General features: G+C 39.0%; 1 protein-coding gene across 3 annotated transcripts in view; it reads right to left on the reverse strand.

The window, feature by feature from the left end:
• Positions 1-18,736, reverse strand: part of CAMKMT (calmodulin-lysine N-methyltransferase) — a 412,412-nt gene that overhangs the window by 42,423 nt on the left and 351,253 nt on the right. For all 3 annotated transcript variants that reach the window (XM_065927376.1, XM_065927375.1, XM_065927377.1), the window contains exons 4-7: positions 18,581-18,641; positions 15,712-15,766; positions 14,593-14,656; positions 6,776-6,842 (exon numbers count right to left, since the gene is read on the reverse strand). In XM_065927376.1, the coding sequence (XP_065783448.1) occupies positions 6,776-6,842; positions 14,593-14,656; positions 15,712-15,766; positions 18,581-18,641 (247 nt within the window). The remainder of the gene's footprint in view (positions 1-6,775; positions 6,843-14,592; positions 14,657-15,711; positions 15,767-18,580; positions 18,642-18,736) is intronic.

Consider the following 18,736-nt stretch of genomic DNA (forward strand, 5'->3'; position numbering starts at 1 on the left):
TTCCTCTGCCTTTTCTAAATCCAGCTTGAACATCTGGAAGTTCACAGTTCACGTACTGTTGAAGCCTGGCTTGGAGAATTTTGAGCATTACTTTGCTAGAATCGTGAGATGAGTGCAATTGTGCGGTAGTTTGAGCATTCTTTGACACTGCCTTTCTCTGGGATTGAAATGAAAACTGACCTTTTCCAGTCCTGTGGCCACTGCTGAGTTTTCCAAATTTGCTGGCATATTGAGTGCAGCACTTTCACAACATCATCTTTTAGGATTTGAAATAGCTCAACTGGAATTCCATCACCTCCACTAGCTTTGTTTGTAGCGACGCTTCGTAAGGCCCACTTGACTTAGCATTCAAGGATGTCTGGCTCTAGGTGAGTGATCACACCATCGTGATTATCTGGGTCATTAAGATCTTTTTGTACAGTTCTTTTGTGTATTCTTGCCACCTCTTCTTAACATCTTCTGCTTCTGTTAGAACCATACCATCTCTGTCCTTTATTGTGCCCATCTTTGCATGAAATGTAAATATATACTTATTTGCAAATGTAGCTTATATACAGATACATTTCACTGCAACATTGTTTATAACAGCAAAATACAGAAAATAAATCATACCTATTATAAAGCAAAAATAAACTATTTTTTAGAAATGGATTCTGATCTGACCATTCTCAAAAAAATTTTAAAGATTCCCCCTTGTCCATTTTACCATGAGGAACTCTTTTGAACACTAAGACATTTTAATTTGACATGTAAGTTCTATAAAATAAATTTCTATGAAGGAGTGATTTTTCTCTTAAAACTAGAAGACATTTTCTCAGAAGATGTAGTAGTCTTACAGCACATCTGGCTATCAACACAGAACTTGGCCGATTTTTGGAAGTGAGATTTTGACCTTGGTAAAAAGTTGGGATTGGCAGGTCTAAACAGTGAACACAAGTTGTTCTAGAAGAAAAGGCCTTAATTTTTAATTTACTGCAGTTTAAGAAGATTCCTAAAAACACCATGCCCCTCAAATTTAAAATCTGGTTCATTTAAATACAAAAAGGAGAAAAAGTGAAAGTCACTGAGTTGTGTCTGATTCTTTGTGATATTAGTTCATGGATTTCTCCAGGCCAGAATTCTGGAGTGGGTAGTCTTTCCCTTCTCCAGAGGATCTTCCCAACCCAGGGATTGAACCCAGGTCTCCTGCATTGCAGGCAGATTCTTTACCAGTTGAGCCACAAGAGAACACCAAGAATCCTGAAGTGGGTAGCCTTTCCCTTCTCCAGGGGATCTTCCCAACCCAGGAATCAAACCAGGGTCTCCTGCATTGCAGGCAGATTCTTTACCAACTGTGCTACTGGGGAAGCCCACAAAAATCTCACATACACACACAAGAAAAGCCCCACAAAAAGGAGAACTCTACCAAAATATCAAAACTAGGTAACATTCACTCTGTGGGAGCTTATTTGTTCAGTACAAAAGGGATATGAACCCTTATGTAATGTGTTAAGCAAATAAAATGTGTTAGTAATAGAAAGTACACTTAGTATTTTATTTTCCCATATCCAAGATAGCAACAGATGGAAACAGGACTGTGCCACCTCTATAATTCTCAGCAGTTCTTGCGATTCTGTTGCCGTAATTCTAGCAAAACTCACTAACAGGTATGTTTTATCAGAAAACTTCTTAAAGAGTGCCTTCAGCTTCCTTATCTCAGTTACCTTCTTCTAACCGTCCTCTTCAGCCTGACAAAGGACAGATAAACACCTACTCACAATGTCAGTTTGTCTACAGATGCTGCGTGTGCATGCCTGAGAAGAAGCCTATCCTGAAATGAAAGTCAGCTATCTGATATATAAATGATGTCTCAATCTCTAGAGCTTGACTTTCTTCTACTAAAAATTGCTTGGTTCCATAATCTTTACAGATTCATGTCTTACCCTGTTTTTCATTTATCATGTCATTTATCTTTCAAAGTGTGCTCCAAATACAAACTTCAAAACCTTTCATGTAATCGGGATAAAGTGTACTAATTGCTTCAGGGAATATAAAAACATATTAAGCAGAGTCCTTGCCTTTAAGTTCTTCCCAGAATGTGAACTCCAAGAAGGCATGGACTTTCTCAGTTTCATTCATCACTATATCTCTAGCGACTGAAAACAGTAGTTGACAGACAGAAGATGATCAAAATAATTACCCAAAAAATGAATGAACCAATGTACTTGAAAATAAACAACACACTTTGAATAATGAGAGAATATGCCATGTTTGGCCACGTGATGCGAAGAGCTGACTCATTTGAAAAGACCCTCATGCTGGGAAAGATTGAAGGCAGGAGGAGAAGGGGACGACAGTGGATGAGATGGTTGAATGGCATCACTGACTCAATGGACGTGAGTTTGAGTAAACTCCGGGAGTAGGTGATGGACAGGGAGGTCTGGTGTGCTGCAGTCCATGGGGTCGCAAAGAGTCGGACACGATTGAGCGACTGAACTGAACTGAACTGATGCCCTGTTTTCTGGGGGACGATTCTAAGGCCAATAGAAGTTAAAAGAAGGCAAAGGTTAGGGCAAGCTGATGTAGTTAGCCTGAGAAAGCAGGGGGAAATGGTAATTAAATTGCAATCCCATGGACTGTAGCCCACTAGGCTCCTCTGCTCATGGAATTCTCCAGGCAAGGATACTGGAGTGGATAGCCAGCCATTCCCTTCTCCAGGGGATCTTCCCGACCCAGGGATAGAACTCGGGTCTTCTGCACTGCAGGCGGATTCTTTACCAACTGAGCCACCAGGGAAGCCCAGAAGAAAGGATTTAGATGGATAAGGAAAAGGCGAACAAGACTGGCAAAGACTAGCGATGGGGAAAACCAAATGTGCTAGAGGAGAGTGAGGAGGCTTGGGTGACCCGAGGAGAGGATGTATATCGGGGAACAGAGAAAGCTACACTGAATGAAAAGAGTGAGGAAAGTGACAGAAGACTGCAGAAGGCCTGGAAAAGGCAGTAGTTTCATCGCACTTGGTTGGAATTTATATTCTTAAACCATTTTTCACATCCCCAATTTAATCTCTACAGCAAAATGAACCTCAAGAAGATATAGATCTTTAAAAGTAGCAGGGCAATGGAGCCAATGGCCAATCCTGGGGGCCCACATAAAGGTAAAATTTGGGTTATAAAAGTCTTAAATGTTACTATGAATTCCACAGTTTACTAAAATTAATGGTTTATCAAAGAATAATGAAAAAGTCACAGGTCTAAATTCACTAGCAATTTTCACACAAAGAAAAACTCTCTTCTTAAATAGAAAGTTACTTTTAATATCACAGCAGGGTATATTTAATCAATTTTTAAAAATATTGTAACTGTTAATTATTATTAACTGGGGAATGACGCCATTCACTAATTCTGGAACACCTAGAAATATGCAGACATCAGAAGTTCTGAATGGTTCTTTATTAGACAGTCACAGTTTTAAAGACAGCTTCAGATAAACCTAACAATTGAGAAGCTGTAAATATCCTTGCTCTTTCACCAAACTCTAGCTATATTTAGTGGCATGACTTTCTTTGCTCAAGAGTTATTCGCTATAACTTTGTATTTATGTTCTCAAAGGCAGAATACTTTGGGCATATTAGTTAAATTGATAGATGGCTGCATGGATGGACCAGTGAATGAACCATCAAATGACTATATTCAGATTTTAGAGAGGCAATGGCTATATCCTTCACAAATGTGCATCTTAGATCTTTTAGCCAGACCTAAAGCTTCCAAGCTTTTGCAAACACATCTTTCCAATTGAGTGATCGTACTTGTGAGCAACAATCACACTCAGATTAAAATGGAACAGAGGGAGTAAGAGTTTGGAAGGCAAGAGCAATATTCTAGGCAAGGCTGCTGGTGGTTATGAGAGCAGGAGTAGATTTACTGTCAAGCTAAAGATGCCTAAACATTGAGAACCCCCTCCCTCACTCAGGCCCCTCCCAGGCCCACAAGGAGCCCTAGTGATGGGTTCACATGGTCGTTGCTTCTATACAATTTGCCAAAATCAGGTTTAATAGAATTCATCCTCCCAAAGAGGACCCTCAATGTAAGTTTCGGGCCCCACCCCACCTTGGTCTGCCCTGTAGGAAGAGGCTGGTCACAGGAGGAATGCTGGTTCCTGAGACAATTGGCAGGGCAGGGGGAACAGGAGCTTGGGATGCCTGTCAAATTTCTGGGTCGCTTTATCGTTCTTTTTTTAAAACACCAGTTCCTAGGTTCACGGTTCTCATATCACGATTTTCCTTTCTGCTTTTACATCTTCCTTGCAAATGAAGTCACAGGAGACATTCAGCTGTTACAAACTTCATGTCAAGCTTTGAAGTGCTTTTTAATAGCAGAAATATTTGGCTCACGTGTGGGCTTTATAGCTATGGTAAATACCTCTTAGCTATCTGTCGCTACTGTTATTCAACACCTCCAATTTGGAGAAGAAATTCTGCATATGCATTGAGGCACTAAAAAAGAATATTGAACTATATCTTAGCTCTTTTGTGAATGATTTCCTTTTATTTCATCTTGCATGGAGCTAATGCTTTCATCATATTGTACTGGTTATGGGTGGGAAAGCAGTAGATACACAGGGATGCTGATTATTGCATCATTGGTTGGCAGTTTCCTCTTAGCTTCTTGAAGGTTAAGTGGTCAAGTAGCTCCTTAATACAAGATCAAGGCATTTCAAAGACTGACTCATTCACTTGCTTTCTGGCAAAGTGCTTTCGTAGACTTTGGACAAAATGCTTACAGTGGTTAAAAGAGAAGAAACTGACCACAATGAATATGAAATAAAGACAGAAAAAAAATCTCCTCTTCTTGGATGTCCCTGTATGACTACTGACGTATAGACTAGACGTCCAGGTACATCTCAGAATGATATATTAGAAACAGTATTTTTGAGAACACCAAATAGAAACAAAGGCATTTTGCATATAACCTGTGTTGAACAATAACATTTTGCTTCTTTATGTAACTTCATTATTTTATGAAGGGATATAGAAAATCCTACTGCACTCCATAAGTTAAACACTTGACATTTTTATTCCACCAAAATGCAACATTTTTGAATTCTAGATATGTTTATTAATTAGTGATTATTAACACCCAGTAAACAACATTATGTCTTGTAAAAACACAATCTCTCTTCACAGCATGATGCTGAAATCTATTATTCCCTGATTCCATATGCCGAAATACACTCAAATGGTCACAAATGACCTTAAGCATTAAATAAATGTAAATGAGGACAACACAGAAAATGTGCTTTTGATTGATAACTAAAAGACCAGGTTGAAAATCACGTCCAAAAATGAAGTCCTCCACTGAAGGGTATGGCAGTCTGCACTGTGAACTAAAAGCTGTCCTAAGAACGAAGAGCACCCAAGGAATAGAGCGCTGTTTTTCTGAACCTACTGGAATCAGAACTGGCTGTTCATTTATTTGAGAAACACAGAACATAGTGCCCCCATGCCATCAGCCTCCTGTGAACATTCTAATACCACCTTTAAAAAAATAAATGCAGACGCATTACCCTCACCAGCTAACAGGAGAAAAAAAAAAGTTATTGTTACTCCATATTCTCACCCCATATGTTTCACACTTTAGTTTTTAAGCACTGTTGCTGTTTACCCGGGCTTCCTAACGGCTCAGTGGTAAAGAATCTACCTGCCAGACAGGAGACATGAGTTCAATCCTTGGGTTGGGAAGATTCCCCTGGAGGAGGAAATGGCAAACCTAGTATTAGCACTCTAGTATTGCCTGAGAAATCCCACAGGCAGAGGAGTCTGGTGGGCTCCAGTCCACGGGATTGCAAACGAGTCAGACACAACTTAGCAATTAAATAGCAGCAGCAGCTGTTCACCCACCTTTTCTTTTTCCCCCAAACTGAGCAGAGTAGGGGGTGGGAAAGCAACCTCAGACAGAGAAAACTCAAAATGTCAAAGAATGACGAATTAACAGTAATTAAAGAATTACTTCAAACTTAGACTGTTCTCCCAATAATGTCTGTGGTTAAACATGTAGAAGAAAAATGCACAGATACAGATATTTCTTGTGAAAACTACTAAATGGATATTCATTACTTGAGGGCAAATTAAAATGTAGCGTCATAGTAGTGTTGCTTTGGTTGAGGGTAAGCATTTCTCCTAGTTCCGATAAGAGGGAAAAACTTCTGTTTAGGGAATGAATACCTAGACCAATTTGAAACCATAAAATAGAACAGGGTTTCTCAGTGTTGGTACTATTGACATTTTGAGCCAGTGATTTCTTTGTTGGGGATGGTGGTGGGATGTCTTGAGCACTGTAGGATGCTTAGCAGCATCTCTGGCCTCCTTCCACTAGATTCTAGTAGCAACTATCTTATCCCAGTTATAGCAGTAAAAAAGTCCCCGGGGGGAAACTGCCTCCCCCCATCCCCCCACCCCCCAGGTTGAGCATCAGTGAAACAGACCCATTCACAAGGAGGTCCCAGGCTGGGCTTCTCCCAACCTCACAGTGTACTCTCTCAATCCTTAAATTATTCCCAACCCAGTGTTTAACATAGCTATCTTTCACTTTTCTCATCTATTATTTGTAGATAATGAAAATGCCTGCCTGCTTCATTACAGATTGTGAGCATTAAATAAGATACTTTTAAAGTGCTTAAGACAGCGCCTGACCCACAGCAAGTGCTTAATAAATGTTATTATTAGTTTTAATAATCACCCATAGTACTGAGAAAAGCAGTTTTAACTAGAGCATTTCAAGGCAAAAAGGTATCTTACCAGCTTGATAGGTTCCCAGTCTTAAACACACCAGCCTTCTGATTCCTTGCGATGATCTCTCTCACATCTACAGGACACAGTTAAGAAAGCTTCTGCAGTGACTGTCAACCAAGTCCCCCCAGTCATACATGGGATCAGCTGGGTGAAAACAGCTTGCAGTGTGTGAGGCAAGGGGAGACAGGTCTAGCACTGACTCTGCAACCCAATGCTGACTTTCCTGCCACAGGCAAGCTCTTTTAATTCCCTGGACTGTAGCTTTATCACCCATGAGATAGACATTCAGGGGGCACTTTGACAAGGCCCAGCGTGATAGGTACTGGCCAAGGGAGATGACTGTACCACAGAGGCCAGGCCCCGATTGCTTTAAAGAGCTAGAAGCCCCATGGGAAGCCTTTCGGTCAGTGAGAACAGCAATGGCAGTTTTCTCAGGCTCTCCAAGTTGAAGTATTCCCAATCTCTTAAAGAAATGCCAGTAGTGAAAGACTTGGGAGGGGGAAAGTGAAATGAGAAAGATGGAGAAGAGCTTGGAGAATCTTTGAGAGAAAACTCATTACCGGGACTTCTCTGGAAGTCCAGTGGTTAAGACTTTACCTTCCAGTGCAGGGGGTGTGGGTTCAATCCCTGGTTGGAAAGCTAAGATGCTACATCCCTTGTGGCCAAAACAACCCAAAAACATAAAACAGAAGCAATATTGTAACAAACTCAATAAAGACTAAAAATGGTCCACATAAAAATTTTTTAAAAAATATAATTACTGAAGAAGAAAGACAATTCAGTGAAAGGCCCTTTGAAGAATTATCTTTACAGACTTACAGTTTGGCCATTGGCCATCTGCTGGCATGTAAGAACTTGTGCAAAAAGAGCCATATTTATTGAAGCCATGTTTTGAGGAGCTGGTCCATTACATCACACAGTGCCATCTTCATGAGAGCCCATAGGAGAAGTCATGTCACGTTTCAACACTGGGAAAAATTGGCCCTCAGATCAACCAGTTTTGCTTCAACTTTTGGACACTAAAAATCTTATAACTGTTCCACTTTCTCTTTTTGCTCTGGTCCCTGTGCACCTCAGAGCCAAATGGATGATCTAAGCTGAACAACCACAGTGCTCCTCCCATGGATTTTCTGTACTGGTCCTCTTCCTGCCTTCACGATGTTTACTTGGCTTCTACTGGCCAGCTGCCCTTGCTTTCTCGCTTATTTTATATGGCATAGTCTATGCGTCCCTGCGTTGTTTTTCAGTCCCTAAGTCATTTCTGACTCTCTGTGACCCCATGGACTGTAGCAGGCCAGGCTCCTCTGTCTTCCACTGTCTCCTGGAGTTTGCTCAAATTCATGTCCATTGAGTCTGTGATGCCCCTGTAAGAAGCCTCAAAATCCCTATTTCAGAATAAGGCGAGGTTTAAATAAACAAGAAATAAAATAATTCCAGTGAAGGCTGCAAGCTGAACTGAACTGGGCTCATGGGGAGAGCACCGAGCAGACAAGCGACATTGTCCTGTCGCTCAGAAAAACAGATTTCCTCAACGCTGGAAGCAAGCACTGGCCAAGATCTCCCTACAAGAACAGAGCCACGGGACATTTTAACCTAAATCTCTGCTTGAAACACCAGGCACACCCATTTCTTCTCCGAGTGAATGAGCAGGTACTGTGATAGCGGGAGTGGGTAGGAAAAATCAATTAGGTCTCCTAATGAAGGGCTTTGTTGAGGTTTACAAAAGTGCTGTAAAGCAGACTTTTTTTTTCCCCTGGGTGAACTTTCCTGTATGCAAATTAAATACCATTAAATTACATTCATTAAAAAAATAAAAGAGACTAATTTGCCTACTTGTTTTGATTAACTAAAATGATACATCAGCCTACGGTTTTGTCTATTTCGGGAAGAAAGTATTTCAGGAAAGTCTTCTAAATGAAATGTCTTGTAGAAAAGGACAGCTGACATCTTCATTCTGAGGACCAAATTAGTTAAGAGCCTACTGACAACTGGCTTTGATTAAGCTCCCCCACATGATGGCCACACCCTTCTTGGCGTTTCCATGACATCCAAACCACACGCTGTAATGCGCCCGCACACCTGTAGCGTCGTATGAGTACATGACCAATCTATCAAGCAAAACATATTATTTTGTTAGTGGAGGTATACTTTTTTATGAAATAGTCACAGGGAAGTTAAATTATATAACTCAGAAAACCTATTAATAATTTTTAGTAAACATCTTAACACTATATACTTTTATACAATTTATAAGCCTGTGATTCCAGGTGGTCAGGCTGAAGCAAGCACATGTATTTATATTCTAGAAGCAATTTTTAATGAAAAAATTCACAGCAGTATTTAGGCTGCTTTATTTTTAGAACTGAGAGGGAAATATATTTTGTGGGTTAGGAGGTGTTTTTTATATTAAAACAAGTACCAAGAGGAAAAAAAATGGCAATCATGTACTAAAATATTGCTTTAAGAGATATATCCTGATATTCTGCACCCCACCTTTTAGTTTAGGTCAGGTTTTCAGGTGGTTCCTCTGGTTGGCGCTGTGTCCAATCACAGATTTTATCGTTCGTCTGTGTCATTTCAGGGTAATAAAGGAAATTCAATCAAATCGAGTCAATCTGTCCAGGATAGTGTTCAATAGCATGGACCAAATCCTATTCTCTGAATGCACCTACCTTCTGGAAGACTTCAGTGGGAGGTGCTGGGTGCAAAGAAAGTCTTAATGTGACTTCTGATTAAATAGATATAGAGCAATCGGCTTCAATCTCCTCATCTGGGCAAGTGGCCTTCTCGAGATACAGGAAATACGCTTGTGGCTAAAACAAACCAGATTCTAGATTTTCTCTTCAAACAAAGCATAGTTCAAGAGTGGGGCTCCATCTTAATTTTGCTTTATTTTATTTTTATCCTTAAATGTGCATATCTATATATATATTTGTATAATAATAGTTACTTGAACAAATTATATATATATATGTTATATACTAAAGAGTTAAGCTAATTATATATAAATCTTGTTTAAAATATTAGCCTCTTCCTACAATTAGTGATTATTATGTTTATCAGTAGCTGATACACATTTTGACAATTGGCATTGTATAAGTATTTTTATAATAATAACACTGTGCTTCACAAAGCATTATTTTCTTGGTTTCTGCTACCTTTAGTTTCATTGCATGTCAAAGATGAGGGTAGGAAGCTATGAAATTATAAGATAATTCCTGTTCATTTTGATCTCTGGAGGATTTTAAAAATGCTTGATGTGGCAATATTTGCTAATTTAAAGGCTGTGAAATATTCTTGAAGGTGCTTATTACTCATGAATTGAGAGTACCATCTAGAGGTGCTTTGAACTCTGTTAGCAATGTCAACTGTTACGTTTATAGATGAGAAGTCTTCTCTTCCAGTGCAAGATGATACAAAATCTTTCTAGCTTTCGGTGAAACAGAACAGTTTAATGAACGTGATGGGGAAGCTATGAAGTCAAATGATCCTGACTTCCAGTGCTCATTCTGACACTTAGTAACTATGTGAATTTGGGTAAAATAACTTCTCTGAGCTCCATCTCAGGAATAGGAATAATGTACCTATTTTATAGGCTCACTGGAGTACCACATAGTAGGTGCCTAACATATAGCAGGTGCCTAAATCATGTCAATTCATTATCTTTTTCAATAATTCAGGCAAAAGCTCTGGAGGGATGAGAGGCTGAGGAGGGTAACTAGAGTGAGGCTTGGCAGGTAAGCTTTATTTTCTTTCTCTATTGCTCAAAACTAATTATGTGAACATTTTAATTGTAGGATTTAAATAACTGGAAGGAATCAAAGAACTTCTGCCCTGTAGATTTTCAGTGTCTTTCACGTGTACAAACGTTCTCTAGCCAAAGTATACTCTGTGTCCTCCAAGAACAGAACTTGGTCTGTTTGTTCACTGCTGTATCTTGAAATGTCATGCAGTTAATAGTAGCTTAATTCATTTAATTAATTACTTAGCTTCATTTGTTAGTTACTTTCAATTTAATTTTCAAAGCTATTTGTTGAGATCCTACCCAATGTGAGGCACACAGAGTGCATTTTGGACTATCTAGTATATAGAAGAAGAGCTGACCCTGATATTGGAGGAAGGGGCCTGGGTGCAGGATGATAGGCTGGATGACTCCTCAACCATCCACAGGCTACACAGTCCACCTGAAGCTTAATTTATTAATTATTTAAGTCAGGGAGTCTGTTAAATAAAATAATATTGTAAGCCAGGGGTATCTCTTTTAAAATGCACAAGGGATTTATTCATTTTTGGAGAATTCTAAGCTCAAGATCATGATCTAGACTGTGCATACTGTGGGGATAAGATGCTTGGGTTAGGAGCATGAGGCAGAATTATCAAGCATTGCCATAGTTTGCAGATAACCTGCTTGATGTTCACTAAGGATGTGTCAAGGCAGGGTCCTTTTGTTGGGCAAATTAGTGAGTGTACCAGACAGGGTCGCTCATCTGAGGTGTTGTACTTTTGTTCATTATAATTTGGAAAGGTCTTAGCATCAATAATAACTCAGTATACCATTTCTCTCCCCTATTCTTATGTCATTGTCAAACCAACTACAGACTTTATTGAGTAATTATCCTGGGGCACTTGGAGGTTTCTTTATTACACTAAAAGGGCTGTGCCCAAGGAAAAGAGAACTCAGTTCATATGATTTCAGGATAAATTTGAAAACTGGATGAACCAAATGCTCTTATTTCCAATTTAGCCTTTGTTTTCCCCTTTGGGTACAGATAAGATGACATCTGAAGGGAGAGGCAGCTCTCAGTTAGGGAGGCTATGGGTTAGACCCAGTAATGCAGTTTAAGGATCAAGGAGAACCTCTGGGACATCTAACGATGAGTCTGAGAAAATATTTAGGACTTATGACATTCCCTTATCCCTCAAGTCTTAATCTCTTTTCAGATATCTCTGCTTGTAAATTTCAAATCCACATCTAGCTTTCCAGGTTCAAGGTAGAGAGCTCTAGAAGACATAGCCAAATCCATTTGATATGTTTTAGGGAGACAGTAAATAAGCTTACAACTGGTTGATATGCTTCTGTGATATAAAGATTCAGAATGTCTCCATTCATTGCCTCAAGTATTAAAAAAATAGAAATAACAGATGATAAATAGGAAATATCAGAAAATGCTATTTTTTAAGGTTAAAAATCAGAATTTTAGAAGCTTAAGAGACTAGGAAGTAAGGCTCAGTTGGATTCATTCAATTCAGATCCAAGAAAAACAAAAATAATTTTTTAAATAATGAGAATAATATACAGGCCAATACTCAGATGTGATGTGCGATTGCCAGGTCGATTTTCAATTACATTTCACTGATGTATTCATTTGTTTCTTAATGTGCTCATCTTGCCCATTAAGAATAATTAGCAGCTTTGCTTAGAGATTTTCTGGCTTCTGGCAATGTTTCTCCCTCTCTTTTTTTGTTGACATCCACTTTTACTTTTTAGAAAGTAATTTTTGGATAATATCCTACAACTGCTATATAATTTAGGCTTCCTAAAATTTTAAAGGAAAGATGTAAACAGTAATTTTTAAATGAGTTTGTTTCAATCTATATGCATCAACAGTATGTGATTCAGTGAATTCGTTTCTCTCATAGAAAGTGGGCACATAAATAGAAAAAAAAAAAAAAACTTCATTCATATTAACCTCACTCAGTAAAACAGCTTACCATGAACGCCAGTTGTAAGCTCTGTTAGTAAATCAAGAATAACATTAGTATTTAAAGCAGGAAAAACATGTTGCCAAATCTTAAGGCTTTAGGCATGCTTTTTTCTCTTAATTAAAAAAAAAAATTAGATCTAGTTACAACAGAAAAAGGCACACAAACATAGAACAACATGATAAAAACTGAACTCTGCCAGGAAAGTCCTAAGAGATGAAATAAAACACGCTCCCAGTTTTGGTCTGCATCCTGAAAGGACCTACTTTATCTACATTGTAAAGTTCTTCCCCTCCTGCCCTTTGGCACCCTGCTATATTAAACCCACTGTAAAACGCCGCACAATAAAGCACTCTCAGGGCCGAGCTTCAGAGGACCAAATGTTAAAAATCCATTTTCTTGGGAGGGGGCTGTACCAATCATTTCTTTGAAAGGCCGGCAGAGTGAATACAGAATTGAGATTTCCTCTCTGATTTCAAGAGCTGGCATGGCATCTTTGCTGTTTAAAGCAAAGGTGCATTAATTAATGACAAAAGCATGGCTTCCCTTCTTTGGAAGCTCTGTAGTTTAGCTCAACAGTAATTTTAGTACAATTAAATTTACATACTGACCACAGATGCTTCCCATAGTTTGATAAAAGTTCTAATCGGTTTCTAATGCTATTGAATAAGACACCTGCTGACTTGAGAAAAACCTCAGGTTGCTGGGCCCAATCTGGAAGTTTCTGTGGTTAAAATGACCTCTTCTTCCCCAATAATCCTGCTTTTTCTCCCCCCAAAATACATCCACTGGGGCTGAGCCAGCATACCTGACTTCCTGTTGCTTTCTGTGTTCCCTGACTTGTGAAGGAGGAGCAGAGTGAAATGATACAGTTCAGGGAAGAACTCAGAATAAAGCAGAGTGAATGAAGCAACATCGCTCATCTTCAGGAATATTTTGGGAAACTTGCGACAGTCTGAAGATCATGATTAAAATCCTGCATTTTAAAAAAGGAAGCACCTTTTGTGATCTCTTTCCCTTGTGTGAAAGGCCAAGATTGTGATTGGCTGTTTTTCCTTCCTGGTTTTCTTTTTTTTTTAAGTCTGCCAGGCAATTAGCTGGGTGGGGCTCTGTAGAGCACACAAGTGCCGCTGAACAATATTAGCTTCTGTGCTTCTGGTACCTCCTTCCTCCTGTGTGAGGAGGCTGATAGAGCGTCTGCAAATTTCATTTTCAAAAAATCATATAGCAGAGGTAGAAAAAGAAAATTCAAAAATAGGATCTAGGTAAGATGCTTCCCTCTTACAAAAATCAACACTGCTTTGGCATTTTAGGGGCCTAAAATTCAAATAAGTAGATTCCCTCTTTTGTAATGTAACTAAAAAGCACACCAAAAAATCCAGAGCAAATATATCCTCCACCTTTCCTCTCAATTTCTAAAGGCTGTTAACTGCCCCTGAACAAATCAGCTCGATTGCTAAAGTAGCCACAAATTATGCTTGCTTTTTTAGTTAAAGTACAGTTCAATTTTCATGAACTCTGTGTACATATTAGTAAAGTATAATCTAATATAATGGGGTTTGAATTGTAATAGCATAGCAGGAAAAAAAAGAGAGATAGCTTTTATGATCCTAAATAAAAGGAAATAATGAAAAACCGATAGCTGTTTCCAGTGGGGAGATACAGGGGACTCCTCAGGAATTAGAGTAGGTACACAATTCCATGGTCCACACGGAAGAAAGGTAATAATGGAACATGAAGCTGGAAGTTAATTTTTGTAAGCAACAGCCTATATAATAAATGTTAAGTCATTTATTTTATCCTGGCAAATTTCAATAAAAATAAAAGGACAAGAGTGCTTGAAAATTATTATGAAACAAATATTCTTATTGCTTTGAGTGGTCCACAAATCACAAGCTCCTTTAATAAGTATAAAAACCCACCGAAATCAAAAAAGCAAAACAAAACATAGCCGTATGCAATGAATGTCATATATTTCTACTTTTTCTTAATTACTTATCATTTGTATTGGGGGGAACTCTCTTTTAATACCCCATGCTGTCTTTCTTTATATCAATTGTTACTCAGCCGAGGAAAAGGAATGAGCACAACAAGCCCGTTTTCTATCTGAATAAGGATACTTCTGATGGCCTTTTCATTCCCATCAGTTAACAGAACTTCTTTGACATCTGCAGAAATAGCAACCTGAAAAAAAAAAGGGGGGGCACAGCAAACAATGAGCAAATATGCTTGTCTGTGTGGAAGTGAAGACAGGAGTGACAAGCCTTCAGTATCATGCTTCCTCACCTATTTCTCTGTAACAATCTTCAATCTTTTTTCATTTTATGTCTGCATTATTTTAATCATTCAATCAAATCAGTCAATACTTTTATCATTCCATTTGCGGGAGCCTCTATCTTGCTATCATTCTGTTCGGTAATTGCATTGTGACAGCGGATGATGGTATTCTGAGAGGCTTTCATTTGTGGGCTTCTGTTTATCTAGTAGAGCCATCATACAAGGCTGTCACTCTGCCTTTCAGCTTGCTTCTGTCTGACTGCCTGATGCCCTTCATATAACTTTGCATTGCAGGCAGATGGCTTTGTGAGGGTAATTTTTTTGTGAGCTTTGACATGCTCGCACATTGGGCTGTAACCCTGACACATTGTGTAAGAGCGACAGGTTTGTCAAATGCCAATCAGTGTAACAATATGCTTTTATTTGTAGAGACATAAAAACTTGTCTAATGCACTGTGCTGCTACATAATATCTCCTGAATACATGACTCAGAACCCAGAGAATGGGGAACGACGTTCCTGAATGGCCAATCTAATTCAAAAGAATCTAATTACTGAGCGCTCTGGATCATGTTTGTTGGTGTAATAATGCAGGCAAAACATTAGCAGCTATATCATGGTGCTCCAACTGTGATTTGCCGGGCTATTCCTGTATCTTAGCAAATGGGACTATAATCTGAAAAAAAAAAAATGCTTTTGCTATGGCGAAGAAAGACTGCGCGAGGCCTGGAATGTCACAACAAGCGATATTGACTACACTGAGGCAAAATGTTTCTGCTCATCGAGGCAACCATAAAATCAATATGATCCGAAAGTAAGTCAATCTAGAAGGTCTCTCAAGACCCGGCAGCTTGACCGCAGCTGATGCTGTTGACGGTTCTCTGACCCAGCAGTTGGAGGCCCTGGAACATTTTTCCTTTTGTTCCTCTCTCTGAATGGGATTGGAATTGAGAAAAGACCTACCATGAGCCCAGCCAAGCATGTCATGCCACCCCCTAGCTCACACACAGCAAGGTCCCTGAAAGAGAGAAAAGAAATGGTAGAACCCATACAAATGAGATGAAAATGGGCAGAGAGATATATATGTTACAAGAACAAACTGCCATCTGCAGTAAGACCGGCGCTACCAGGAAGTCGTAGAGACATGACGAGGCTACCTCATGTCGTTTTGCGTTTTAAAAATAATTATGAAATAGAAAAGTCACAAAGCAGGCAAACCAGTGGGGGTTCCCTCATTAGTGTTCACTGCAACATTACCACCGCTGAGCTGAAAAATCTGAGAAGGTTCCCTTTTTTTCCCCTGTCAATGGCGCTGTCTTTTAGAACTAAACTAGCTAGAGTAGCGAAAGATAATTGTTAGGAAAGGATAACACTGTTAATCCACATTCATTCCTTCAAAAACAGTTAGACAAGTAAATGAAGAATATATGTGAATGTGTATATACGTATATTATAGTGAAAGACACACAACACACACACACACAAATACATGCAATCTTGAATTAAAAAAAAAATCTAAAACAAACAGCAGTATTTTGGAAAGCTGAACAGCCCCCATAAAGAACAATTACACAAGGAACATTTAGCAATTAACACTTAAATAACAATAGACCCCAACACAACACAGTGAATAAACAATGTGGGGACATAATATGGTTAAGCCAGCAAACCCAGTCTCAAGGAATGATTGGGCTCCGACTTGACCGCTCCAAAGTAAAGCGGCTCAGAGTTAAAGCTGACAGTCTGGGGTGGCACTCTGCACTTACCTTCCTCTTTGTGCCTAAATATCAGCCCTCAACGTGTGACATTCCTGCTCTGGCCCACTGCTTGCTGATTGGAGCTCCAGGCAAGCTTAAGCGCAGTGAGATGAGCAAATGCCAGACTTCTAGGGCAGCTCTGAGGCTCAATTCACTAGTGCCCTGTTCTTACTTTATATGCTTATACTCTTAAGAGATTGTCTCTTCTCCCCAATTTGGGAAGTTTATTTCCTCAGCAAGAGAGGAAAAAAAGGACAGAGAGAATCAAGGGAGGGAGAGGTGAGAAGAGAGGGAAAAGAAGAAGAAGCCAAGCCAGGACATTCGTATTCTGAAACACACATAATGAGTATTTAGTTATTCAAAGCAATTAGAAACTGGTTGGTAAATATGGACCCACAGAGCTTCAAAAACTACATATTATTGACCCAGGCTTGTAAATACATATTGTTACAACACACACCTGATCTTTTTTTTTTTTTTTTTTTTTTTTTTTTTTTTTTTAATATTATTTTATTAGTTGGAGGCCAATCACTTTACAACATTTCAGTGGGTTTTGTCATACATTGACATGAATCAGCCATATAGTTACATGTATTCCCCATCCCGATCCCCCCTCCCACCTCCCTCCCCACCCGACTCCTCAGGGTCCTCCCAGTGCACCAGGCCCGAGCACCTGACTCATGTATCCCACCTGGGCTGGTGGTCTGTTTCACCATAGATAATATACATGCTGTTCTTTCAAAACATCCCACCCTCACGTTCTCCCCCAGAGTTCAAAAGTCTGTTCTGTATTTCTGTGTCTCTTTTTCTGTTTTGCATATAGGGTTATCGCCACCATCTATCTAAATTCCGTATATATGTGTTAGTATACTGTAATGTTCTTTATCTTTCTGACTTACTTCACTCTGTATAATGGGCTCCAGTTTCATCCATCTCATTAGAACTGATTCAAATGAATTCTTTTTAACGGCTGAGTAATATTCCATGGTGTATATGTACCACAGCTTCCTTATCCATTCATCTGCTGATGGGCATCTAGGTTGCTTCCATGTCCTGGCTATTATAAACAGTGCTGCGATGAACATTGGGGTGCACGTGTCTCTTTCAGATCTGGATTCCTCAGTGTGTATGCCCAGAAGTGGTATTGCTGGGTCATATGGCAGTTCTATTTCCAGTTTTTTAAGAAATCTCCACACTGTTTTCCATAGTGCCTGTACTAGTTTGCATTCCCACCAACAGTGTAAGAGGGTTCCCTTTTCTCCACACCCTCTCCAGCATTTATTGCTTGTAGACTTTTGGATAGCAGCCATCCTGACTGGCGAACACACACCTGATCTTGTAAGTATATATTGTTAAAATGATCACTAATGGCTTGTCTGGAATCATAATGGGCTATTAAGGAAGCATATATTGGGTGACTTTTATAAAATGAGAATGGAAATGAAAAAACCCATATTTTCTGAGTCTACCAAACATCTTCAGCATTTTTTTTTAAAGGAGTTTTTTCTTTTTTTGCAATCCCATCCATGGTTTAATCTATAATGCACATTCACAGTTGAAAACATTCTTTTCCATTGCATGAATCTGTAATAGTAATTTATATTTTACAAGTACACATTGTTACTTTAAAATAAGGGATGGGATGGCATCTTTAAATAATAGCTGTGGGGTATTTATTTATCAAATATTCCATAGTGACTTTCCTAGCAGAACTTTAAAGAATGTCTTTTTTTTTTTTTTTGACCTTTACAATCAGTAAGGATTGATTGGAGCTTCACTTTCGTTTCCCCAAAATCAAAGTGAAATAAAATGCCTTGAGTGGAAATCAAAAGCCTTTGACACATGGCAAAAAGCTTGCTGTGCAATATTAGTACCCAAAGGCAATTCAGATTTCTTTTTCAGAAGCAACATGTTTTCACCATGACCTGCCCCCTCCTTTCCTTCCTTCATTTCTTTCTTCCTTTCTTATATATACATTTAACAGTTTAATTTGAAGAATGTAATCATGGTGATCGTTAACATGCAGATACAGTACCTACAGTGAGCTAAACAAATTTTTAAGTGCAGCTTTGTACCTGAATATACTACTGTGCTTGAGGCAGTAGTAAGCCAAAACCTCTTCAGCCGGCCAGATGCCTAGAAAACACAAGACGATATAGACTTTTTGATCACAGAAGTTTCTTCTGTAAACACTCTCTGTAGTCATGCTCTTAAGATATGCCTTTTAAAAA

Source organism: Muntiacus reevesi, chromosome 3 (genome assembly GCF_963930625.1).
Source record: "Muntiacus reevesi chromosome 3, mMunRee1.1, whole genome shotgun sequence".
NCBI classification, from domain to species: Eukaryota; Metazoa; Chordata; class Mammalia; order Artiodactyla; family Cervidae; genus Muntiacus; species Muntiacus reevesi.